Source organism: Natator depressus, chromosome 2 (genome assembly GCF_965152275.1).
Source record: "Natator depressus isolate rNatDep1 chromosome 2, rNatDep2.hap1, whole genome shotgun sequence".
Taxonomy (NCBI): Eukaryota; Metazoa; Chordata; order Testudines; family Cheloniidae; genus Natator; species Natator depressus.
Window position 1 is genome coordinate 189,832,506 of NC_134235.1, and position 26,174 is coordinate 189,858,679.

The 26,174-nt window shown below is 43.1% G+C and overlaps 1 protein-coding gene across 1 annotated transcript; it reads left to right on the top strand.

Moving 5' to 3' along the window:
- The first annotated feature begins 2,869 nt into the window (after positions 1–2,869).
- Positions 2,870–26,075, top strand: CMTM6 (CKLF like MARVEL transmembrane domain containing 6). Its single transcript, XM_074945614.1, has 4 exons — positions 2,870–3,167; positions 19,027–19,203; positions 21,188–21,286; positions 23,088–26,075. Exons 1-4 carry the CDS (start codon positions 3,039–3,041, stop codon positions 23,226–23,228), a joined length of 546 nt encoding a protein of 181 aa, XP_074801715.1. The 5' UTR covers positions 2,870–3,038; the 3' UTR covers positions 23,229–26,075.
- Positions 26,076–26,174: the final 99 nt, after the last annotated feature.

The window sequence follows — 26,174 nt, forward strand, 5'->3', positions numbered from 1 at the left end:
CTAAAAGGTCTGTTACTGAAATCTGCCCCGACACAGATTCTGGCTGATGCATCTCTACCAATGGCACATTAGACCATTCCTTTCTGCTATTCAAAAAGGGTGGCTGGCAGGATATGGTCAAATCATACATTAATGCATTTAATACATTCTACTTATCTTATTATTCTTTATCCTTCATTCTAAATTATACAAAATACAAACATAAAATCCTACTACTACACATCCAACTATAAGAGAAGAGATTGAAACAGAGATCTTTTCTATTTCACTGTCCAACGTACCCAGAAGAGTGAGAGACAGGCTTGTTCTAATTACTGGAAAAGATTTTCTATAAAAAAGCAAGGAAGAAAAACCGTTCATCGCCCCGGGGGGGGGGAAGGAAAAAAAGAACAGTGTGTCATTCTCTATAGCAACCTACCACCAAATTTGAAATATACAAAGGAACAAATAAACGATCCAGCACACTGTGGATCCATCTCCTGAGCAGGTGCTTGATATAATAATTATATACCCAATTTACTGGGGGGCAGGGAATCATGTTTATTATAGCTTGCAAAGGGAGAATATGGTTCTTTGTTTCTTTCTAGTGCCTGGTCAACAAATTAGCTTAACAAATCTGCCACAGCTGCTAGCTGCAGGAGTTAGGCACTCATCCTGCAGCTACTTAAGTTCAGAAGTAACTATATAAATGAGTTAGAAGACAGTTTATTGGACTGGGACTCAGGAGACTTGGATTCTAGTCCTGGCTCTGCTGGACTGCTAGGTGACCTTGGGTGAGTCACTTTACCTCTCTCTGTCTGTTTCCCTATTTGTAAAATGGGGGTAATGATACCTATCTCTTTTGTAACGTGCTTTGAGATCTACTGATGAAAAGCACCATGTAAGAGATGAGCACTATTGTTTAATGTTTGCCAGTCCCATTGACTTCTAGGTAGAACTATGTTTGCATGTAAACATAAGTGCATCAGCATTTACTGGAGCAGGCCCTTCGTAGCAGCATGTGCTTTAAAATTCCACAGTTAGCCCAAGTGGGGTGGTTTATCCTAATATGCCCTCATATAACCAATATGGGGACAGTCTCCAGCTTGCTTTCTCTCTCTAGACGTGTTTCCTCATTTGTCTTCCCCTCCACTTTTATGGCTTTAGTGTGTTTTGCTCCTTGGAGCAAGGGTCATTCCTTCTTTTCTGTTTGGGTAGCACCTAATACTTATTTGTATTGTAGTGCATAGGAGTCCCAGTCATGGATCAGGACCCCACTTGGCTACATGCTGTACAAACATAGAACAAAAAGATGGTCCCTGCCCCAAATAACTTACGATCTAAGTATAAGGCAAGAGACAACAGCTGGATATAGACAGAGAAGTACAAGGAAACATTGAGACAACATTGATCCGTCCAATGGGCAGTGGTCGTAGCACACCAGCAGCCTAACCATTGTCAAGTTTTTTGTAGGCATCGCAGCAAAGGAGAGGTTTTTAGGTGAAATTTGAAGGAGAACAATGAAGGGGGTTGGCAAATGTTTGCAGGGTGTACCTCCCAAACGTGAGAGGCAGCATCGGAGAAAGCATGAAGGTGCTTGTCTGAAAATTTAATAAGTGGACAAGCTGCTATGATGGGCTAAGTGAAGGTGGGAGCTGACTTTTGTTTACTGAATAAGAGGTGGGCTTTGAAAGTGAAAACGTAGCTTACATATTTGATACAACGGATGAGGGAGCCAGTGGAGGGGTGCAAAGAGGGGAAATGTGGTGAAAGTGATGGGCTAGGAAAATGATTTTTGCAGCAGCATGCAAATGGATGTGAATGGGATAAGACTGCATTTGTCAAAGCCAGAGAAAAAGATGGAGGACTGAGATGATGAGAACCTGGATGAGAGTTTCTGATGTGGGTGGATAGGAAAGGCTATATTCCAGAGATGTTCTAGAGAAAGAAGCTGCAGAACTTTGCTATAGCCTAGTTGTGAAAACCTAGAGCGAGGTCTGAGGCCAAGATGATACCCAGGCTATTGACTTAAGTGACAGCCAAGATACTAGTGTTGCTCACAGTGATCAAGGGAAGGAGATAGCAGGGAGAGCTTGGATTGGGGGGTGTCTGTTTTAGCTTTGTAGAACTTGAGCTGAGGGGTAGATGTCAGGAGGAAGGTATCAAACAGCTAGTTGAGATTTGTTTGGACCGGAGCCAGGTTGGAGTAGAGATCTCATTCACCCACCTAGAGATGGTAGTTGAATTTGTGGATGAGATTAACCACAGGTAAGGTAAGGGTGGGGAGGATCAGGAGGACCAAGGACAGAGCCCTGTAACTCCTCCCTGAAAGTGGACGGGGACAATGGGGGTCCCCCTCAAGGAATGAGTAGAGCGGTAGGAGAGGGAGAAGAGGGAGTCGTCACAGGGGGATATGGGGCCGGACTCTGCCCAGGGAAGGAACTGGAATTACCCTGGGTATTCCCGGGGGGGTTGGGGAAGCTCCTCCAGCTTGGCGTGGGCCTAGTGACGAGCCGAGGGCAGTCCCGGACTGCAGCCGCGCTCCTGTACAAGCCGCAAGGAAAGTTACCGATGACTCACTATCTACAACTCGTTTCAGAGTAGCAGCCGTGTTAGTCTGTATTCGCAAAAAGAACAGGAGGACTTGTGGCACCTTAGAGACTAACCAATTTATTTGAACGTAAGCTTTCGTGAGCTACAGCTTATGCTCAAATAAATTGGTTAGTCTCTAAGGTGCCACAAGTACTCCTTTTCTTTTTATCTAAAACGCATGTCACTGGGGAAAACGCCCCCCAGCACAGGTCAGGGCGCGCAGGCGCCGCGGGCACCCCGGGGCGGGCACAGGGGACGTGACGGGGACTTCAACACTGGGCGGGATTTCCCCGAAGCGCCGGGCGGGGAGTCCAGGGAGGCGGCGCGAGGGGGCCGCTGCCGGATTCGCGCTTTTCCCCCGGCGGCGGAGGGACGTTCCTGCGCCCTGGTGGCCCGCGGGCGCCGCAGCCCGGCCTTTGGGTTTCGTTTGGCCGCAGCTTGGGCTGCCGGAGCCCGCCCCGCCTGCTATGGACAACGGCGCCGTGTACAACCAGACCACCGAGCTGCAGCGCGAGCCGCAGAGCAAGCCCTGCGCCTGCGCCTGCACCCTCCACCGGCTCACCCCGCGGCGCCTGCTGCTCAAAGCGGCGCAAGCGGTGAGTGAGCCCCGGCCTCGCGGGCCTATCTGGGGCGGGGGGACGCGGGGCGCGGCGGGGCGCCGAGAAACTCGGTGTGTCGCAGCCTTGCCGGGCTGGTCCCGGGCGGCTCGAGCCCCTCGCTGGTCTTGCGGCCCGGAGCTGAGCGCCCGCGCCTGCCCGCCCCGCTGCAAGCGCGCCCAGCCCGTGGGGGTGCGAGGTGTGGCCCCGCTCTGGTCCCGGACGTGGCCCTGTTTATCGCTCACGCCAGGCAGGGCCGGGGTGCGGCGGAGCGCAGCGCTGTGACTCGTGCGCCCCGGCGCGGGGGTTGCCTCTTTCTCTGGTGAAACCAGACAGCAGCTCCGTGTGCTCTGGGGAAATGTCGGGGGCCTGTAGAAACGCTTGGCGCTGCCCCAGCGCAGGGGGCTGCCCTGGTCCTTCTTAGCCCTGCATTTCTGTGGGTCCTCTGCCCCCTTGCTGTTGTCCCTGCAGTTACCTGGGACCCTGCCCTGTGCTCTGGCACGGCTGGCTTTGGAGTAGAGGGTGGTATGCTGTGTGCAGTAGGGTTGACGCTTTTGTTGACTTGACCATACAGTGCAGGGTCACAAAGCAAATAAGGGGTTAACAAACATTAATTACCTCACCCATCTTTGGTTCATTAATCTCTTTTATTAGGCCAGCTTCTGCTGGTGAGAGGGCAGCTTTCGAGCTTACACTGAGCTCTTCTTCAGGTCTCTGAAGTGAAAAGAGGAGCCGTGTAAGCTCGAAAGCCGGTCTCTCACCAGTGGAAATTGGTCTAATAAAATATATCCCTGCACCCACCTTCTCTCTCTAATATCCGGAGACCAAGAGGCTACACCAACACTGCATACAACCTTAATTAATATTTCTTAACCTGTTGTCTTGCACAATGTCACTTTCCCCCTCCCCATTTACAGCCTTCCTTCTTTCCACACCACTCCCCTGCTCTTTGTTGTTCCTGTCTTGACACCATTCTCCCTTTGTACTTGGACGTGAATGCTCAACTAGATTAGTAGATTTTCAAAAAATCACTTGTTTCAAGTCCACTAAAAAGAAAACTTTATTTTTATGGTGCCTTTTATTTATTTGGATGTTGATATAAATCTGCTTCATGTTAGAGCCATAGAAATCCTGGCTATTGTGTTAAGTTTATAATTCTCTGTTATAAACTAAGCTGTCTACATAAAAAGAGGACAAAATTGAATACAACAAAAAAGAATGTTTCCAGCTGTCCCTTGGTTTTGTTGCATGTGTTTTATTTGGCAATGAATACTGTTGCTGTAAGTATGAAGTTGTAAATGTAGTTGTTACTGTGTAAATTTAATGTTTTTCCTTTTTCATTAGTGAGTTTTCTGTGTTTTTTCTGTCTGCAATCTTTTACTGCCTCTTTTGATTTCCATTTTGTAGGCTATATCTATCATTGCACAAAATATCAGGTGGCATATAAAAATGACCAATAACATGTTAAGACAAAACCTTACTCTAACAAAAACAAATCTTAAAAATAATATCCTAGACTCCTAACCAAAATAGAAGTTAGTACAGATACTTCTTCTTTTAAATGTAGACACAGAGCCACCATTTACTTCAGTCAGAGAATTTAGCTTGATATAAAAAGTCTTAACTGAATTTAAAAAGTTAAAACAATAGTCTAAATCAAATGGCAAATGTATAACTCCTGGTAATATTAAATAGAACACTTTCAACTTTTAAAGGCCAGTATATTGGTGAACTGGCATTGCGATTGTAATATCGCTTCTGCAGACTCAAACTATTATTACTGTGGAGGCATCTTCACAGAACCAGTATGGCACATCTATTTGGACAGTACAGTCACAGACACTGACTGTTTAGAAGTTTGTGCTATATTTAGCAAGTGATTTCAATTGGTTTTGTAGGTTCAAATAATAAGCAGGATCCAGAGCACGCAGTCCACTTTGTGGTCTTAGCATTTGAACTTAAAATTAAACTGGTCTGAACTTATGTGAAGGCCTTAACGTTCTGTACCAGGGGCTCCATTCCATTAATATAGGTGGTAGAAAATCTTGATTAGCTCACCACAGTATAATGAGGCTCACTGTAGTAGGGTTGGAGTGTTACATAGTGGATCACTCTAAGTCAAAAGAATCCTAAGTCTTCAAAAGGAAGGAATCCTCTTCTGCTGGCTTTTTATGTGTATTTTGTGTAATGTTTTGCTCCTTATTCATAAATGTGGGAGGTCATAAATGATCTCTCTCAAATTTCTGGTTAATATATACAAAAATGAAAACAGCACAGCATGGTTTGGCTTTAGGGAAGATAGTGAAACCTAAATGGGAACAAGACTCAACAATAAAATGTCAGTATCAGTTTTCCTGAAAGCTGAGTGGGTTTTAGGTCTGCAATGTCATACTCACAAGAGCATCAGGTGATTTCTGCCATTGGTCATTAATCAGGCACTGCCAAAAAGAGGACCGTAACATTTGAAAACATATGACAGTCATTTAAAAAAAAAAGAATATGCCAGGTAATGGTAAGGTAACACACAAAATTTCAGAAAGTTATGGTTTAAATTTATATTTAAACAATTCTCAAAGCCCTAAAGTGCTTTATATAAATATTTTTGAGGGTAAATTTGTTCTTTGATTTGTTTTATTTTTTAATGATAAAACATTTACTGTTAGATAAAATGAGCCTGGTGGGTATTACTGCCATGCAAACACTTTGCTCATATAAACAGTCCCGGTAATTTATATAGACTACTCGTGTGTCTTCATAGACAACTACAGGTGCATCCCTCTGGCAACAGCCTTTCCGGTTAGGGGGGAGAGGGAAATTGCTAGAACCATTCATAAGCAAAAACAAGACAAGAGAATGCTGGGCCCATGTGAGCACAAACTCAACAGTTCTTAAAGCTTTGGCAGTTTATGGCCTTATCTCGTCACTGTAGGGACACCAGAAGGGTAGGTAACCAAAGCCAGATTTCTCTTTAGCTCATCGGAGAGATACTTCTTCTTTAATCTTTAGAGCCCTGCAAATGTGTGGATATCCACGGATGCGGATATTTGCGGACCATGTTTGTGGATTGAATGTGGATACAAATTTTTTATCTGCGCGGGGCTCTACCTTGCTTCTTTCTCTCCCAAAATGCACAAATCTTTGAGTTCTTGGCAGGGTGGATTTGATTTAAATCAAATTGATTTAAATCACTAGTCAGGCTCGATTTAATCATGGATTTGTACATAAAAGTGCATTCTTGTTGGTTGTTATAACCTTAATAGGTATTCTTCACAACTCAGAGATAAATGAGACCCCAACTGGGTCTCTTTTACGGTCTGTTGCCATTATAGGTTTTCCCTTCTAGTGAGAGAATGGTATGGTAGATCTCAAATCAATGAAGGCTACATCCAGAAAGACCTCAAGACTTCTGGAATATGCTGCTCAAACGGTTTCACTTTTGTTTCTACTGCCTGTCCCTCCCTTCTCACATTTATCTCCAGACTACTTCTTTTCCAGATCTGTTCCGCCCCCAACAATCTTCTATTTATTGAACTTTTTGAAATGTTGCACTTTTAGAGAGAGGTAGGAATTGGCTCTGTGTACACAAATTTGCAGAGGGACAATAGGGTTGAGGTCTGTTATTACTCACCTCTATATATTATTTATTTCTTTATTTAAAAACATTTTTGCTGTTAACAAGTATGTTATCTCTGGAGACACAAATCCACAGTTTGAGAACTGCAAAACTAATAATTTCTGATGGTATCTTCTAGACCAGAGGTGGGCAAACTACAGACTGCGGGCCACATCCAGCCTGCAGGACTCTCCTGCCCGGCCCAGGAGGCTAGCCCCTGGCCCCTCCCCCACAGCCTCGGCTCACTGCGCCGCCGGCGCAATGCTCTAGGTGGTGAGGCTGCAGAGCTGCAGCTGCCTGTCTTGATGCTCTGGGCCGTGCGGCTTTCGCACCACCAGCCACCGGTGTTCCAGGCAGCGCAGTAAGAGCCAGGGGAGGGGGGGTTGGATAGAGGGCAGGAGAGTTCGGGGAGGGGGGGCAGGGGTGTGGATAGGGGGCGGGGCGGTCAGAAGGTGGGGAACAGCGGGGTTGAATGGGGGCAGCGGTCAGGGGGGTTGGATGCAGCGGCGGGGAATAGTCAGGGGCAGGGGTTCCGGGGGTGGTCAGGGAGAAGGGATGGGTTGGATGGGGCAGGGGTCCCCGGAGGGCAGTCAGGAATGAGAAGAGGGGTTGGATGGGGCAGGAGTCTTGGGGGGGCTGTTAGGGAGCAAGAAGCAGGGGGGTTCAGGCAGGGGGCAGGGCCAGCCCACGCCTGGTTGTTTGGGGAGGCTCAGCTCCCACAGTATTCTTGTCAGCAAGTTAAAGAAGTATGGGCTGGATGAATGCACTATAAGGTGGGTAGAAAGTTGGCTAGATTGTCGGGCTCAACGGGTAGTGATCAATGGCTCCATGGCTAGTTGGCAGCCGATGTCAAGTGGAGTGCCCCAGGGGTCGGTCCTGGGGCCGGTTTTGTTCAGTATCTTCATAAATGATCTGGAGGATGGTGTGGATTGCACTCTCAGCAAATTTGCGGATGATACTAAACTAGGAGGAATGGTAGATACGCTGGAGGGCAGGGATAGGATACAGGGGGACCTAGACAAATTGGAGGATTGGGCCAAAAGAAATCTGATGAGGTTCAATAAGGATAAGTGCAGGGTCCTGCACTTAGGATGGAAGAACCCAATGCACCGCTACAGACTAGGGACCGAATGGCTAGGCAGCAGTTCTGCGGAAAAGGACTTAGGGGTGACAGTGGATGAGAAGCTGGATATGAGTCAGCAATGTGCCCTTGTTGCCAAGAAGGCCAATGGCATTTTGGGATGTATAAGTAGGAGCATAGCGAGCAGATCGAGGGACGTGATCGTCCCCCTCTATTCGACATTGGTGAGGCCTCATCTGGAGTACTGTGCCCAGTTTTGGGCCCCACACTACAAGAAGGATGTGGATAAATTGGAGAGAGTCCAGCGAAGGGCAACAAAAATGATTAGTTTCAGAGTAACAGCCGTGTTAGTCTGTATTCGCAAAAAGAAAAGGAGTACTTGTGGCACCTTAGAGACTAACCAATTTATTTGAGCATAAGCTTTCATGAGCTACAGCTCACTTCATCGGATGTGAGCTGTAGCTCACAAAAGCTTATGTTCAAATAAATTGGTTAGTCTCTAAGGTGCCACAAGTACTCCTTTTCTTTTTTGAAAAATGATTAGGGGTCTGGAACACATGACTTATGAGGAGAGGCTGAGGGAACTGGGATTGTTTAGTCTGCAGAAGAGAAGAATGAGGGGGGATTTGATAGCTGCTTTCAACTACCTGAGAGGTGGTTCCAGAGAGGATGGTTCTAGACTATTCTCAGTGGTAGAAGAGGACAGGACAAGGAGGAATGGTCTCAAGTTGCAGTGGGGGAGGTTTAGGTTGGACATTAGGAAAAACTTTTTCACTAGGAGGGTGGTGAAACACTGGAATGCGTTACCTAGGGAGGTGGTAGAATCTCTTTCCTTAGAAGTTTTTAAGGTCAGGCTTGACAAAGCCCTGGCTGGGATGCTTTAATTGGGGATTGGTCCTGCTTTGAGCAGGGGGTTGGACTAGATGGCCTCCTGAGGTCCCTTCCAACCCTGATATTCTGATTCTATGATTCTAACTGGCCCTTCATACAATTTCAGAAACCCGTTGCAGCCCTCAGGCCAAAAAGTTTGACCACCCCTGTTCTACACTGAGCACTGTGTCCCATTGGGTAGATAGAAAGATAAACCTAAATAATCTATACAGAAGCCCCTGGAACACCATAAGATTGGGTCCTTAATCCATGAACTATTGGAACTCATTTACAAAACTTTTCTTAAGCATTACATGAATATATTGTCTCATACTATAGAATTAGAATTTGTAATCCCTATTCCATGATGAGAGATCTTTGAGCTATAATGTATCTTAATTAAAACTATCTTTAGATAGGTGTTTTTCTCAAAAAGCATTTTTTAAAAAAAAACCTACTTTTTTTGATTTTTTTTAAAAAAAAATCATTGATTTTTATCTACCCTGGTTCTTGGTCCAGACACACATTCAAAAATAAATCTTGTACATTACTGTGGGTGAAATTCAGGTAGCTTTCTATGAGTGACATGCCCTTGTCGAATGAAAGCGTATAAATGCTTCAGTTTACTTAAAAATTATTTGTGAAATAGTTTTACTTGTTTTGGAAATCCAGGTAAGTAATATGAAAGAGAAAGTAAGAAATCCAGGTAATATGTTAGTGTAATCTCTGCAATCTGTTGTGTAGTAATGTGGTCTAATGGATAGCGCAATGGGAGTTAGCAGAAGTGAGTTCCAATCTTGGCTTTACCCTTGACCTACTGTGTGGCATTGGGAAGGTCATAGGTCTCTTATTCCCCTCCCACTCTTTTGTCTGTGTTGTCTATTCAGCTCTTTGGGGTAGCAACTGTCTCTCACTATATTTTTTACAGTAAATAGCACGTTGGGGTGCTAGAAACTAATGTCATACAGATAATATGCAGAACAGTGATTAAAACTGAGTACTGCAATCTTAAAATTGCAAACTAACTACCACTTTTCTAGGGTGCTTTTTAAATAGGATGTTACATACAGCAGATCATCTGTGATTCCATTATATGTATGGTACAGTATTCCCTAATATACTGTAAAGCCAACTGCAGAGAACGACTTTCCACTTTTTAAGATCATGGCATGATATCCTCAATGGAGGGGACTCTCTACTTATGACTCATAGTTGTTAGAGATAAATAATAAGATATTGCTGACTGCTGAAGCCTCTTTTTGAAACCACTTTTGTGTATCACATAAAAATGTACCTGCCAAAGAACTTTGGTATTAAGTATTAACTTTGGCATTTGGTATTCAGAACTTTGAGTTTTGCATGGAGTTCTTTTAATTTTGGTTAATACAAAAGGAATTTAGTTTCAATCCAAAACTGGTTCAAATTCTGTAGAAAGTTGTATCGGAGAAGGCACATTGTGCCAAGACCTAGGATTCTGAATTGATAACTAAAGCAATAAAATTTGTCATTTAAGTGGCGGATTTAAAAAGAAAAAGTATTGAATGCAGAAACCTCAGTGCATAACGCTAGACTGAAAAGGAAAGTTATAATTTAAGCTTAAAGATCTGCTCTTGCTTCTGAACTATTCATTCACTGCACAAACCCTGCTTTTAAAGACTTGTGAAATCAGCAGAATCCTTTGAATAGCAACCTTTGTATGTAATTTTAAACCAGAAGATTTCACTGGGGAAATGGTACAATTGAGGCTCTAAACAACAGTGGTTAAACAGTTACAATTTCATAGGCAAGTATTTCACTTTCTTTAACTTTCCTTTGTTTTCACAACTTTAGTTTGTATGTTCAGACCTATCTAACGTTAAGGCTTGACAGAATTATACATAACTACTAAGAGTGTATATAATGTTAGTATCAATAAGTGACTATCATTCAAGTGATAAAGGAGGGTATTAATATCGGGTGGATGGGTGAGGATGCGCAACATGGGGATAATGTATTAAAAGTGAGCTGTAATATTTTTTTGGCCACATTGCTACCCTGTGCACTGCATAGCAGAGGGTAAACTGACATTGTAGAGGAGAGACAGAACTTGGGTACATTCTCCCTAGTGGTCTTCAGACAGTGTAGAACAGAGGTTCTCAAACTTATTTGATCACGCCCCCCTTTTTTTTAATATCTGTAGTAGTTTATGCCCTTCCTACTGCCACACAAATATATATACTGATTTATTTACTTTTAAATCAACATGCAGCTCTCAGTAAGTATCTAAAACAGTAAGGCATTGATTCAAACAGCCATTTAAGTATATAGGCAATACCGTATCATGACACCCTTACTTATGCGCTGCTGCTGGCGGCGGCATTGCCTTCAGAGCTGGGTGGCCGGAGCATGGTGGCTGCTGGCTGGGCACCCAGCTCTGAAGGCAGTGCCGCTGCAAGCACCTTCTCAAGCCTCTCCAATCCACCGTGTTTGAGAACCTCTGGTATAGAAGACTCTGCACAGTAAAGGCTCTGCAATTCTGGAAAGGAAGAGAAGCGAGGGAGCAGCCATTCTCTACAGGTGGTTTACCCATGGGTCTAAGAGTTTTCAGAGTGCTAATTCTAACAAAAATTACTGCTGGTTGAAAGTCCTTAGGATGATTTTCTGTGCTTTTCTGGGAGGGACCTCATGGTAGCACTTTTTTCTAAGGAACTGTGCTCTCATGGAGAGTGGATAATTAGGGAAGTATAGTGCAGAGGCATGTGTCCTCCACAGGTACTTCAGCTCCAGTTAGCCTCTAAAGAGCTGTGTGGCTGTCAGGACCTCTGCAGGTTTTAAAGGTAGGGGACCCTCAACAGTGATTCTGAGGAAACTCTGAAACGTGGAATCTCCTGTGCCCTATTGAGGAAAATCCATGTCTTTGTACAGCATCTAGCACCCTGGGGTCTTGGACTCTGACTGAGATTTTTAGGCTCTACCACACTACAAATAATAATATAGGACGGATGATGGCCCTTTGTTAATATGAGAAATAATTATTTGATGTGTTAAATAGCTTTAACAGAATACTATGAATATATAAAGTGAAGTTAGATATACAATTAAAAAAGAACTATTTAAAATCAGTTTTTCCTTCCTCATCTTGCTAGTCAACTCCTGTGTTTTTGTTTTTCCCCTTGCAACAGTTTAAGGAGAGCACTCAAAAGAGCATAGTAAGCAGTTAACTGCCCCTTCTACAGATGAGTACAGTTAACAGAAATGCGGAAGAAAATACCAATTAAGAATAGAGCAATTAAGTCTTCATAATTCCAGATAAAGAACTCAGTTGTAGGGAGAAAAGGACAGTACATTTCCTTTTAAATAAATTCCCTCTAAAGCTTATAATAAGAAATTGAGCTTGAAGGAGTAGTTACAAAAAAACCCACAGCTGCTAATTTACATAATAGGAAAAGCATGGTTGACATATGCTGTCAAATCCTGCATGTAGGAAAAACCTCTTTACCTGAAGGAAGTCGTTTAAATGGTGATACCTTTCCTCTTCATCACTGATTTTAAATTTAACTGTGGCACGTTCATTAACATGCAAGCAGCTGAATGACTTTCAGGGAAAAAAGGATGGCTGTTAGTAAATATTCATGAGCCATTTGGTTTTGGATCAAGCGGAGGAGCACCATTGCTCCAGCGTCATGGTTATTTGGGTTTCTGAGCTCTGTTCAAAGTGGGTTTCTAGCAATTATGTTGCTTCTTTTCTGCTCTACTTTTTCACTGGGCGGTGAAGGTGATTCATACTGAAACTCTTCACTGCTGATAAAGAGCACAAATTATGAATGAAAATGAAAACATGTGACTCACATTTTCAGTGTGCTTGTGATAAACACTGTAATGAGGAAATGGAAAATACCTGTAATGGCTATCTTTGCTTTTTAAATTAAAAAGCAAGTGCAAAAAAGGACATCCCCCATACATCCTCAAAAAATGGATTTGAAATATTTTGGAGAAATCTATAGTAATCATTATTTTATGCAGAAGTTGATTTCTAAGCAATCTGCCTAATAGCAACTACAGGAGAAAAAGGAAGTACGCTGAGAAATGGCCTTATTGTTTTTGTTTCTTAGCTGTAGTTCTTTTCACTCTTTAAGATGCATCCTATTTAATACTGTTGAGTATTCAATATAGAATATTAGTCTGAAATGTTGCCCTCTGGGCATGGTTTAGATTGGGAAATTTACAGTTCACATGTGCTGACCTGCTAATAATATTCATATTAAAAGAAAAACTCAGGCTGTACATTATTTTCCTTGACTAGGATCCACTATGTAGCATGTGCAGCAGCTTGGTGCAAGTTATTAACTAGAAAATATCAGTCAAAAGTAGCTGTTTTGAATTCCAACTCTTTAAATGGACACTGGCAACTAATTGTCCAAAATAAGTGTTTTTAATTAAAATATTTTTCTGCCTTTTAGTGAGTCCAAATACATATTATTGTGCTATTATATGAAAATCAGACAGTGGAACCTAGTTAGAGTGATTATTTAAAGATGTAAAGGGGGAGATGGAGATATTATCAAAATCTTTGGATAAACAGGGAAGATGACAACCCTGATTCTTAGGCTTGGTCTATACTTAAAAAGTTTTACTGGTGTAACTATGCTGGTGTGATATTTTACCAATATAGTTATGCCAGTAAAAGCGTTGGTGTGGATGTAGTTATACCGGTATAACTTCTTTTGCTTTGCTGAACTGGAATAGGGCCATGTCTGCGCTACAGACTTGTGCTGGAATAGCTTTACAGTCAGGTGTGTGAAAAGGTGTAATCCCTGACTGACATAGCTCTGCCCCCAGAAGTCTGTAGTGTAGACACCACCTGTACTAGGAAAAAAATGAGATTTTCCTGATATAGATTGTACAGATGGGAGATCGTTGTACTATACCAGTACAAACATAACTTTGTTGATGTAGCTGCATTCACACTAGGTGTGCTTTGCCAGTATAGGAATACCGGTATATTGTATTGGTAAAGTAATCCTAGTGTAGACATAGCCTAAACTATATCAGTCTAAGCACTTTCCTATGGGTTTAACTGCTGGTACACTGGGGGTGGGGTTTTTCTAACTATGCCAGCATAGGTAGTGTCAAAACTTAAGTGTAGAGAAGGCTTTGGAGAGTACTGGTTTTCCCAAGGTTTTCTGTGTCTAGTAGGACTGATACTTGGGCTTACAAGTGAAATTGACCCATCTAGTTCTATTATACAGGCGTAGCAACAATGTAATTAATAAGGATTTCTAAGATATGTAACAAATCTATCTAAAGTGGCAGGACATAGAGTTGTAAAACTATAGCAATGTTGTGTAACCCTTCTGCCCGTCAGAATTGGCAGCAACAAGGGCCGGGTTCAGTATATAGGGGTTCCGTTTCAATAACACAATGCAAAACCGGCTTGAGCCCCCACCCAGTGACCTGGGACAATTACATACCACCCCCCAGGCAATACTAAGCGGCAGTACTTCCTCTCTCGCAAGCACAGAGTCTGAGACTAGTCAGCTAGCAAGAGATGTCAAGAGTAACAAGAAGGGTTTCTTCAGGTATGTTGGCAACAAGAAGAAAGCCAAGGAAAGTGTGGGCCCCTTACTGAATGAGGGAGGCAACCTAGTGACAGAGGATGTGGAAAAAGCTAATGTACTCAATGCTTTTTTTGCCTCTGTTTTCACTAACAAGGTCAGCTCCCAGACTGCTGCGCTGGGCATCACAGAATGGGGAAGAGATGGCCAGCCCTCTGTGGAGATAGAGGTGGTTAGGGACTATTTAGAAAAGCTGGACGTGCACAAGTCCATGGGGCCGGACGAGTTACATCCGAGAGTGCTGAAGGAATTGGCGGCTGTGATTGCAGAGCCCTTGGCCATTATCTTTGAAAACTCGTGGTGAACGGGGGAAGTCCCGGATGACTGGAAAAAGGCTAATGTAGTGCCAATCTTTAAAAAAGGGAAGAAGGAGGATCCTGGGAACTACAGGCCAGTCAGCCTCACCTCAGTCCCTGGAAAAATCATGGAGCAGGTCCTCAAAGAATCAATCCTGAAGCACTTACATGAGAGGAAAGTGATCAGGAACAGTCAGCATGGATTCACCAAGGGAAGGTCATGCCTGACTAATCTAATCACCTTTTATGATGAGATTACTGGTTCTGTGGATGAAGGGAAAGCAGTGGATGTATTGTTTCTTGACTTTAGCAAAGCTTTTGACACGGTCTCCCACAGTATTCTTGTCAGCAAGTTAAGGAAGTATGGGCTAGATGAATGCACTATAAGGTGGGTAGAAAGCTGGCTAGATTGTCGGGCTCAATGGGTAGTGATCAATGGCTCCATGTCTAGTTGGCAGCCGGTGTCAAGTGGAGTGCCCCAGGGGTCGGTCCTGGGGCCGGTTTTGTTCAATATCTTCATAAATGATCTGGAGGATGGTGTGGATTGCACTCTTAGCAAATTTGCAGATGATACTAAACTGGGAGGAGTGGTAGATACGCTGGAGGGGAGGGATAGGATACAGAAGGACCTAGACAAATTGGAGGATTGGGCCAAAAGAAATCTGATGAGGTTCAATAAGGATAAGTGCAGGGTCCTGCACTTAGGATGGAAGAACCCAATGCACCGCTACAGACTAGGGACCGAATGGCTAGGCAGCAGTTCTGCAGAAAAGGACCTAGGGGTGACAGTGGACGAGAAGCTGGATATGAGTCAACAGTGTGCCCTTGTTGCCAAGAAGGCCAATGGCATTTTGGGATGTATAAGTAGGGGCATAGCGAGCAGATCGAGGGACGTGATCGTTCCCCTCTATTCGACACTGGTGAGGCCTCATCTGGAGTACTGTGTCCAGTTTTGGGCCCCACACTACAAGAAGGATGTGGATAAATTGGAGAGAGTCCAGCGAAGGGCAACAAAAATGATTAGGGGTCTAGAGCACATGACTTATGAAGAGAGGCTGAGGGAGCTGGGATTGTTTAGTCTGCAGAAGAGAAGAATGAGGGGGGATTTGATAGCTGCTTTCAACTACCTGAAAGGGGGTTCCAAAGAGGATGGCTCTAGACTGTTCTCAATGGTAGCAGATGACAGAACGAGGAGTAATGGTCTCAAGTTGCAATGGGGGAGGTTTAGATTGGATATTAGGAAAAACTTTTTCACTAAGAGGGTGGTGAAACACTGGAATGCGTTACCTAGGGAGGTGGTAGAATCTCCTTCCTTAGAGGTTTTTAAGGTCAGGCTTGACAAAGCCCTGGCTGGGATGATTTAACTGGGAATTGGTCCTGCTTCGAGCAGGGGGTTGGACTTGATGACCTTCTGGGGTCCCTTCCAACCCTGATATTCTATGATTCTATGAGAGTAGCAAAAACCTTTTAATAAAGGAGGGAAACAGTGCAGCATTATGTTGGGGAAACACCACAAACAGGATTCATAACACCAACCATGAGCAAAAGACCCACCCCCAAGTAAGTTTAGCAGTGTCCTTTTCCCCTCAGGCTCTTAAATCCAGCAACCCACTAGTCACCCCCCCCCCACTGTCCTTGGTCAGTGCAGCCCCCCCAGAGTTCAGAAATTCATCTGCAGAGGTTACCTCCCAGCCTGGGTGGAAGTGGAGGGAGGTATGGGGCCATCTTACATGCTCCGCTGCTCGGGTCGATGGCCAAGTGCCACGCCTCTCCATGGGGTTCTGCTGCAGTCTTCACCACCAGCCGCGCCTGTCCATCAGCTGCCCTGCTAGCCACTCCACTCCGTGCCTCTCCACTGGCTGTCCGCTCCTCTCCGCCAGCCGCCCAGCTATCCGCTCCGCTCTCTGCGCTAGCCGTCCTGCTGTCCGCTGACCAACTTGTCTTCAGGTCCCTCCCACTTAACACAGCTCTCAGCAACTTCACCAATTTCAGCTCTCAGTGATTTTTAGCTGGTAGTAGAGGGAGCCTCAGTGCTGGTGCACCACTAGCCCAAAGTAGGTCTAATGCTTAGACCTAGGTGTCAGTGATTTCAGCTCTGCAGCATGTAACAAGACTCCTAATGGAGCCAAAATTAGCTCTGTTATTACACCATGGAGAGAGGAGGGATCAAAGTAGTGTTTAGGGCCCTCAGAAGGGGCCCATACTACCAGGTACACATACTTGTCCCCAGCCTCTTTCAATTCCCTAGGTTTTGGAACCTCTTGTCCCTTGCCTAGCGAGTGCTACATAGTTGAGGGCGAGTCCCTCCGTCATAAAATGCCAAGTACAGTTCTCCTGTCCTTGATTCACATAACCAGGATAACAACACTTTATTACTCCTGCCCCAATAACAGAGAGACTGATCCCACAGCAGCCAAAGTGACCATTTGGGCAAGCAGTCCATCATGCTAGGCAGGGTGGGTGTGCCCATGCAAACAAGAGTGCCCATGAAAACAAGATCAGCCCCTGAAATCCTTTTCCACAGCTCACCACCAGATGTCAGGGAAGAACTCATTCTGACTCTGCTTACAGTCGCATAAACTTTTATAGGTTAATTTTGCTTTGTAAATTTAAAGGTATTAAAACTAATAACATTTTGTCTAGAGATGAGCATGCTATCTGCGTAGTCAAATCATAGATTCTGACCATAAAGTTGGTAGAGATAGGTAGTACTGCAAAGGTGATGTCATTAGCTCTCTGTGGCCTGGTCTATACAAAATGTAAGACTAGGAGAAATATTTCCATGTGTTTTGGTTTTGGTTTGAAATTTCAGTGGAAACCCTCCCTCCCCCCAAAAACAAACAAACAAAAAAACCCAACCATTCCTCTGCAATTCAATTACAGGGTCAAAATTTCCTACTGTTGCATTCTGCCTTTGGTAGCACCACTAGATGTAGTTGAGACAGGTCTCTTATTTTCACCTCCATGTTGCCTAAACCTGTTCAGGGTAGACTGGCACGTTGGTTAGATGATGTGCTGGTAAAAGTGCTGAAGGCCTGTCTACACTGCAACCTTTGCAGCTGCTGCAACAGTAATGAATTGCAAATCATGCATTTGCCAGTGTAGATACAGGCTATGAGGGGGATGGGTGTGGAGATGAGCAAAGTCTTGTTAAGAGTGATACCTGAAGGTTAAGATCAACATTAATAGAGTCCTGAAGTTAAGCCCTCTACCCAGGAAGGCTTGCATGATGCAAGTTGTATTTGTAAAAAAGTGAATGGTTGGCATGGAAACAAAGCCTTCATAGAGTTACCCTTAATTTTATGACCCAGTCAGGTTCTCCCTTCCTGGAATGTCCTCCTCCATTGAATCTTTACTGTTGGGGTTTGTCTCCTAGGTCAGTAATATAGTATGGGGAAACCTAGCCATAGGGAACTGGCCAAAATGAGAGAACTGCAAACAAAATGTTATGCAAACACGCTTGAGAGGATAACAATACAACTATGTACTACTTTCTTCAAGCTAGAGAAACATTTCTTTAATGTGACTTGTCCTGTGGACAGCCTAGTTATCATAACTTTTTGTTTGTTTGTTTTAGTAGCTCAAATGAGGTCTCTTTTAAAAAAATAACTCGTGTCCTTCCCTCGAAAATAAGATGGTCTGAGGTGAGTGTAGAACTTCTGGGTAGATTGACCAATTGGTGTATCTGACCTTAGTCTCAGCAAAAAACTTGCTGGCTGCTTTGGAAAAGAGCTATTTCCCCATTCTGCACTGGGGTGGGGAGTGTGTGCATAATTAGCTAGGTGTACTTTCTCTGAAATATGGCGGGGGCACAAATGGTTCATCAGCATCAAAGTAGAATTTCAAGTAGCAGCTGAGTTGGATGAGCTGCTTCTGCCATTTATTATAAGGAAGCTGGGGCACTAGTTTTCATTTTCAGCTCTGGGCTGTACATACCAGCCAATGCACCTGAGACTACATTCAGGTCTTGCAGCATTCCCAATAGGCAGAAAGAAATACAATTTTGCTTGTCCTGAGTGAGCATCTGACTACCAAAAACCTGTCTTCCTAGTCTGCTCCCTTCACTCTCATGCATGAAACCATGAACTGGTAATGTATATTGTATAGTCAACAAGTGTGTGTCTGGTGTAGTGTGTTCTGTTCAGCTGCCTCTACTGTATTAATTAATTTTAACAGCAAGCTTGCATTTTTCCTCTACATATCAAGTGTTTAATTTGTGACATTTTTGTACTTGTCTAGTGGTCTGTCAGGTCACAAACCACAAATACAAAATTGTTTTGGCTTTGACATTTAAACTTTTCTTTTATCAGAGATAATTATTTTCACTGCTTTAATATCAGCTGACTGCCTGATACAGACATTGGAAAATGGATTAGATAATTTGAATAATCTTTTTTTTCCACAGCTGCTTTCCCTTTTGGCCTTCATCCTTGAAGAAATTGTGGAGAGTTGTATCCTGTGTGGTGGGCTTTACTTCTTCGAGTTTATAAGTTTCAGTGCCACCTTTCTGAGTATCCTGATACTGACTGTATATTGCACCTCTGCGTATGAAAAAGTTGAGAAGGATAAATTAATCAAATTGGTAAGGAACTGCTTTATTTTTAGTTATTTTCACTTCTAAATTTTAAGGTGTTTTTTGTTAAAGCAATTTAAATTACATAGTGTATCTTGTCTGGACAGAACCGTTATTTGTTAACAAGACTACACAATGTTAACTGAGTTACCTTCTTTATATTAGCAACTATTGACACATTTTCACATTGGCTATGGTGAGATACAGAGTTTCAGCTCTGGGCTGTGGAACTGGAAAGATGACCGCTTGTTTTCCAGGAAAGCTGACTGCTGGTTCTAAACCTGGGATAAAAGACCCAGGGTTCAGACCAAAGCAGGTGTTTCTCCTCTGTGTGCCCCTTAACTAGCTGAGTGGCATAAAAGAGCGTGAAGAAAGGGGTTAAAACTGCTTGAAAAAATCACTTGACAAAATGAGTCCTATACCAGTGAATCTCCTCCCTGCATATTACTGTGGGTGAGGGAAGGCACAGTGCATTTCAGTATTTTCCAATGTTATCTATCCGGACATACAGTGAAGATTCTTATGTGTGATAATAGGTTTAGTTAAGGATCAATAAGCATGTTTTATTTAACACAAGTTCTCTTGAGCATGTGTGTGCATCTCTTTTGTTACAGCTAAGTTTAATACATTTTTAAGTCTGCAAGGAACCATTATGAACAACTAATCTGACCTCCTGCATAACACAGGCCACATGATTTCACCCTGTAATTCCCATGTTTGCGTTTCTGACTCTGCAGGTGATTGTCATGTCTGTTTCAAGATCATTTTTGTAAAGCAAGTTGGGATTCCTTTGATATGAAAGGCTATAGATAGAATCAATCTCTGATATCTAAAACAAGAAGTGCAGGTTTTTCCCCTGGTATTGCATTAAGTAAAAATGAGTAAAGGGGAATGTAACAGGGTACAGACTTACCCAGTGGCGCCTCCTGCTGACCGCCTGGGAATTAGCTCTTTTTATCAGCTCCAGAGCACCCTCTGCTGGTGTTTCACTGTTGCTGGCCCCTGTGTCCCTCCCAGATCCCAGTGCCCTTTTACCTGGAGTGTTGCCCCTCCAGGCAGTACCCCACAGATCTGGGTCTCCCCTCCCTGGGGAACCCCCCACCCTCTATCCCCACCTTGCCTCAACCTATGGGCTACTGCCAGTCACCATCTAGTCCCCTTTCACTGGGGCCAACTGCAGTCCGTATAAACCAGTCATCATGGGCAAGGGGGGTTTGGACCTGCTGCCGCTGCCTCTGCCTCACCTTGGGATGCCCTGTTGCAACCCCAGTACCCTGTCTTAGGCCGTCTGCCAGGCCTGCAGTTTTTCCAGTCTGGAGCCTCCCAGCTCTACTTCACCTCAGGTACCCTGGTATGCTCCCCAGCAGCCAGGCCCATCTCCCTCCACAGCTAGAGGAGACTCTGTGTGCTCTTGGCCCACTGCCCTCTTATAAGGGCCAGCTGGGCCCTGATTAAGCTGGGCGTGGCCCCAGCTGAGGCTGTTTCTCCCAATCAGCCCCACTTTTCCTTCTCTGCCACAGCCCTCTCCCTGGGCTTTTTTGAGGCAGGAGTGGGTGACCACCTGCTACAGGGAAGAACAAGTCAGAACTCACAAAATGTAAGACCAGGAGAAATATTTCCATGTGGGTTTTTTTTGTTTGTTTTTTGTTTTTAAATTTCAGTGGAAACTTTTTTTTTTTTTTTTTCCAAAAACCAAACATTCTTCTGCAACCCAAACATGGCAACACTGAGAACCTGTAGTGAAAAGTAAATTAGATTATTAAAACTGGGAATTTTTATAATCTCTTGTGCTAGTGGCATGAGTAACGTGTGTTTAATGAGATTTTTTTAAAAAGTGACTGTGTCCTTTTCAATTAAAATATAAATGAGTAGTCTCCACCACACATGAATACACATACCCATCTGAAACTCGTTCTGCCTCCCTTTCTGGTTCCTTTACTAACCAGTGCCTCCGCTAGTTTGTAATTTTCTCTTTTTTTTTTAACGATTGCAGGATTTCTGGGTCACTACAGTAGTGGGAGTTCTCTTTTTTGTAGCTTCCATTGTGTTTGCTGCAACCAGTGACAAGTCATCTGTTGAAACTGTTGCAATTGTAAGTATGTGAAAACACCCCAGACTCCATACTGTGTTAAACCTTCAGCTCATGGTTTAGAGGAAGGGAAGCTCTGGCCAGGTTGTGGGCAGAAAACAGAAGGCAATGCATTTGTTGAGGTAAGGATGCAGGAAGAGGTGGCTACCTTAGGGCTCCTAAGACCTGGTACATAAACCTCTGCTACAACAGAGTGTGGGAGATCCACATGATGGGCACATTCTCTAGCTGTGGTCTTCATAAGCTTTGCTGGAAGCTCGGTGCCCCCTAGGAGCTCCATAATATTGTGGATGCTGGGAAAAGCTCTTAGTCCCCTCGGTTAGCTTTGCAACCTTGGCCCTATGTTTTCTGACCCTCCTTGGGTCACTATCCTCATTTCACCCTTCCTTCTGACCTTGGCCCTCAAGGTTCTACACCTTTTCTCTCAGACTCGCCAGTTTTGTTCTTGCTTTCTCCACAACAAAGAGACATCTGTGACTGGCCCATGCCAGCTGACTCAGGCTCGCAGGGCTTGGGCTGCGATGCTGTTTCACTGCCGTTTTAGATGTCTGGACTCGGGCTGGAGCCCATGGTTTTGGGACCCTACGAGCTGAGGCTAGAGGTGGAGAGGGAATGAGGCTGGGCTGGAGGCAGAGCAGGGGTTGGAGCGGAGCTGCGGCGGAAATCAGAGCTGGTCTGAGGGCTGAGCAGGGCTGGGCGGTGTTCCCTCCTTCCCGCCCCCCGAATGTTCCTCCACACCGCACACCACAGTTTGGGGACCACTGTCCTAGGGACTCTAGAACATTCTCATAAAGGATGAGTGGGTAGTGGTAACAGACATACAGCTGGGGAGTCAGTTATAGCAGGGAGGGCACTTGCAGAGTTCAAGTGTGCAGAATATTCAGAGCATCTAGGAAGCAATATGGTACCAGAAATAGTTAGACGAGCAGCAGGGCATGTAGCTCACAAGGAACACTGGATGTTCGGCAGTTCTGGGATTCATGTGGAGAAGTCATAGTGTCTCGCTTCTCCAGCACACTTTTTAAAGAGTCTCCATATTATTGCTGTGCTAAATTATAAAGCATCAAAAGGAAAGAACATTCTTCTTGAATAAAGATTCATTAGAAAAGTAAAGAACTCTTATCCTATAATCAGAATGATCTTAGAATTTACAGGAAGAATATGTTTATCTTCTGTAATATTCATTTGTGTCACAAACATTAACTCAGACACTTTCATGGCTCCTCCCTCCCTCCCTCCCCGCCCCCAGAACAGGGAGATGGAAGAATTCTTTCACTCTTAGATCTAATTGTTTATATTCTATTGTGTTGGCTCAAATCAACTGTATAAAACTTAACTTTCTCAAACTTCACAGAATCCCGTTAATGCTCAGGCACCAGTTTGACTCATTTTTAGTTGGCCTTGACTATATCTCTACTGTGCTGCTACCTCACCTAACACTTTAAAAAAAAAAATAGCATTAATGTCTGCTTCTAAGCTAGTATGTAAAAAGTTTTTACTCTGAATTCCTTGCAATCAAACAGTAAGGTCCTGTACCATGCACACCTGATCCAAGAAATAAAAACTATATAAGTAAAAAATATGTCACACTTATGATTTCTGATCTGTTTTTGTTAAGAACTGAACCATTGACTTCAAAAGACTGGAGACTGGCTGCATATAGAAATACTACAGTAAAGCTGGGGTGGGGAGGGGTTGCAGGAAGAAGATTGCTTGTTCTCTTGCTTCAGGTTCTCAATCAAAGTTGGAATAATATTAATGTTTATGTATGCATTTTAAATAACTGTTTTTTTCACATTCACAGGTGTTTGGCTTTTTGGCAAGTATAGGATTTCTAGCTGATGGTATTCACTTTTTTATGGAGAATCGTAAAGTGAAGGAAAATAAAGTGGAGAACACTGGCAACACACAGAACACACCAGAAAATCAGCCGCTGAATAACTAAAGCTAAACTTTAAAAAAGTCCTTTAATTTCTATGAGTTAAATTAATCAAGGTGAAATACTTTAATTTCCCTACTTATTCCACTGCATTGAGGGTAACTTTGTCTTCTCTCTCTTTTGCATCTATCCAGCTTTGTACGAGTCTGACCCTATCATAAGCTTTTATAGACTCCTTACGTTTTTTAACAATAGTATGTGGAGCATCAGGGTTTGTACAATTCTCCATCTAACTTGTCCTGACTAATAATTGTCAGAGGGACATTCTAAAAGGAAGAAATTGCCTCCAAATAGATTTTTTTTTTTAATTTAAACATAAAATAGACATCAGTATCTGAAAGCACTGAGACTTCTGAGAAGAATGACTGTAGTACAGGGGAACTCATCAGGCTTAAATTCTGAGTTGTTTTAAAAATATTTAAATTTTATGTAAATACAGCAGGCCAGAATTAGAAATCTGTTGCATTAATTCACACATACCTATGTATGTGATATCCAGCTTCTTGCCTCTGATACTAAGAATGAATTAGTACAATAAAACTCTTTCCTTGTTTTATCGGTTAAACTGTGAATGTAAAAGGGAAACTAAATTTTGCAATCTCATCAAGGTTTCTGTCCCCAAACGAGTCATTCTTTACTTTGATTTTATCTTGTGTGTCTTACTCCGTACTTCTAGATTCTGTTTTGTTTTGTGTCTCTGAAAGTCACTGCTCTTTTTTAAAGGCAGTCAGTAAAACAGATACAGCTAGCTTGTGTGTGTTTGATAGTCAAGTGGTGTATCATAGAGTGACTTTTGCACTCCATATTTGTGGAAGTTTAAAGCTGTAAGTGATGCGTTCTTTAAAAATATCGTTAAACCCATTAAAGAAAGAAGAAATTTGAAAATTAAGAGGAAAGGTTAAGAGGCCAATATTTTCAGCCTAGAGGAAAGAAAACTGAGAGGAAACTAACTGCCTGTAAACAGCTAAAGGGATATATTTTTAAAAAAGGGGGCAGGGACCAATTAATCCTTTCAGTTCACGAGGGCAGCACAAAAAGTAATTAGCTTAAGCTTTGCCAGGGAAAGTTTTAACTTAAAAATGAAATAATAAAACTTTGGCACTGTCCCAGTGCACATCACACATACTGTTAATAACATGTACAGTTTGTCCATGTAAAATTGAAGTGGAATGGTCATGAAAGTTGATTATTGTTTGTCCTTGCACCTACGTGCAACTCAGTTGGTGAATGGATAAATAAGTAAGCAAGCAGTTGTATAAACTTCTAGACTTAAGACAGCAGCCCATGAGATGAAAAGGGAAGCTATTAGTGAGCAGTGGGTTAGGCACAAGCAGCGCAAGGATGCAAAAGACCAGACAGGTTGAGTCACATATGCAAGGCAGTGGTGAAAAGGCATTCTTCAGATGGTTGAAGAGTGGTCTTTTTTTGCAGATTGGGGTTTTTTTCTGTGGAAGGGGAAAATGAGATTCTTACACCTGCAAGGGTGGGCTATGTAAGCAGGATAAATTGTAGTAAACTTCCAAGAGAGCATGAGGTGCCCCAAAGTAGATATTTAACCAAAAAAACCCCCAGAACTCTGGTATCTTAGAGGCCTTGTTATGTAAAAGTAGTTTGTTGTCTGACTTTTCATGACACTTGCCATGTCTTCCATGATTTGAGACTATTAACATCAGTTTCCCAAAATGTATTATGTCAAACCTACAGCCCTTTAAATCATTGAGGCAGCACTGAGACTAAACCCTCTAGGAACGGGTTGTCTTCTACTCTCGCCCTATTTTGAGGACCGAGGAGTAGTAGTTAGGGAGTTAAAGTATTGTAAGTGAAATCAGAGGCTTTTTCTAAGGCTGCTACTTTCTGATGATCAAACATAACATGGTTGTAATGGTGTCCCTTTGTTAAATGTGTCAGCTCCTGAATATTTGAACCTGTTTGTGAAGGAAATCTGACACTAACACTACATTTTGCTGAATATCATCAATCTTTGGCTCCATCCTGTTTTGTTAATTTCTCTGTGCATGGTTTTTACTAAATTTTTTTACTTTTTGCATCAAAAGTGGCTATAAGTCTTGATTTTAAATATAAATGTAAAAATAAGCTTGTTGCAATGATCTCTAGAATGACTTCCACCAAGAACCCTTTGTTGTTTTGTTAAATTTTATTTTCCCAGTGTGGGGGTTGGCCATGCTTTCCCCCGCATGAAAGTATGTGAGGAGACTCCCCGTTGTCAAAAAACCAATATTTGTGCTTCCTCTGCAGCACTCTGCTCTTGGACAGAGCAGAGTCAATTAACTCTCCAATGCCCTTTATAGAATTAGATAAATTTGTGTTGGAAGAGGTGTGTTAAGTCATCTCTCTGCCATGGTTTCTTATCTCTGTAATAATAAAGTGCATTTGGTACTCACATAGTAAAGTTATAAGCACCAATAGAAGAACCTAGATACATCCCATGATCTCAAAATGCTTTACAAAGAGGGAATAACTACTAAGTTCATTTTACAGATGAAGAGACTGAAGTACAGAGAGGCCAAGTGATTTTCTGTTATAGGGAGTCAGTGCCAGAAGAGTGACTAGAACTCAAGTCTCCTGACTTACAGTCCTATGATCTTACCACTAAACCATGCAAAAATGGAGATACTTGTGCACCTTTGCAGAGCACTTTGAGACCTTGATATAAGTAGAAAGTAGCATTCAGTCCACCCTCTTGCTATGTCGGGACTGTTCCCTGCAGCGTGTGTTCCTAGTGTGTTGTCCAGCAATGGGGCTTCCACCACTCTCAACAACAAATGGGTGACCCTCATCTAGATTTGAGTATCAACTTATTTCTTTCTGAAATAAGAGACCAAAAATGCCTTTTTCCAATAGAAAGGGATGAAAAACATTTGTGATCAACTATGTCATGAAAGGGGAATGGATAACGTTTGGAAACTAGTTAGCTCTACTTTCTAATCCGCT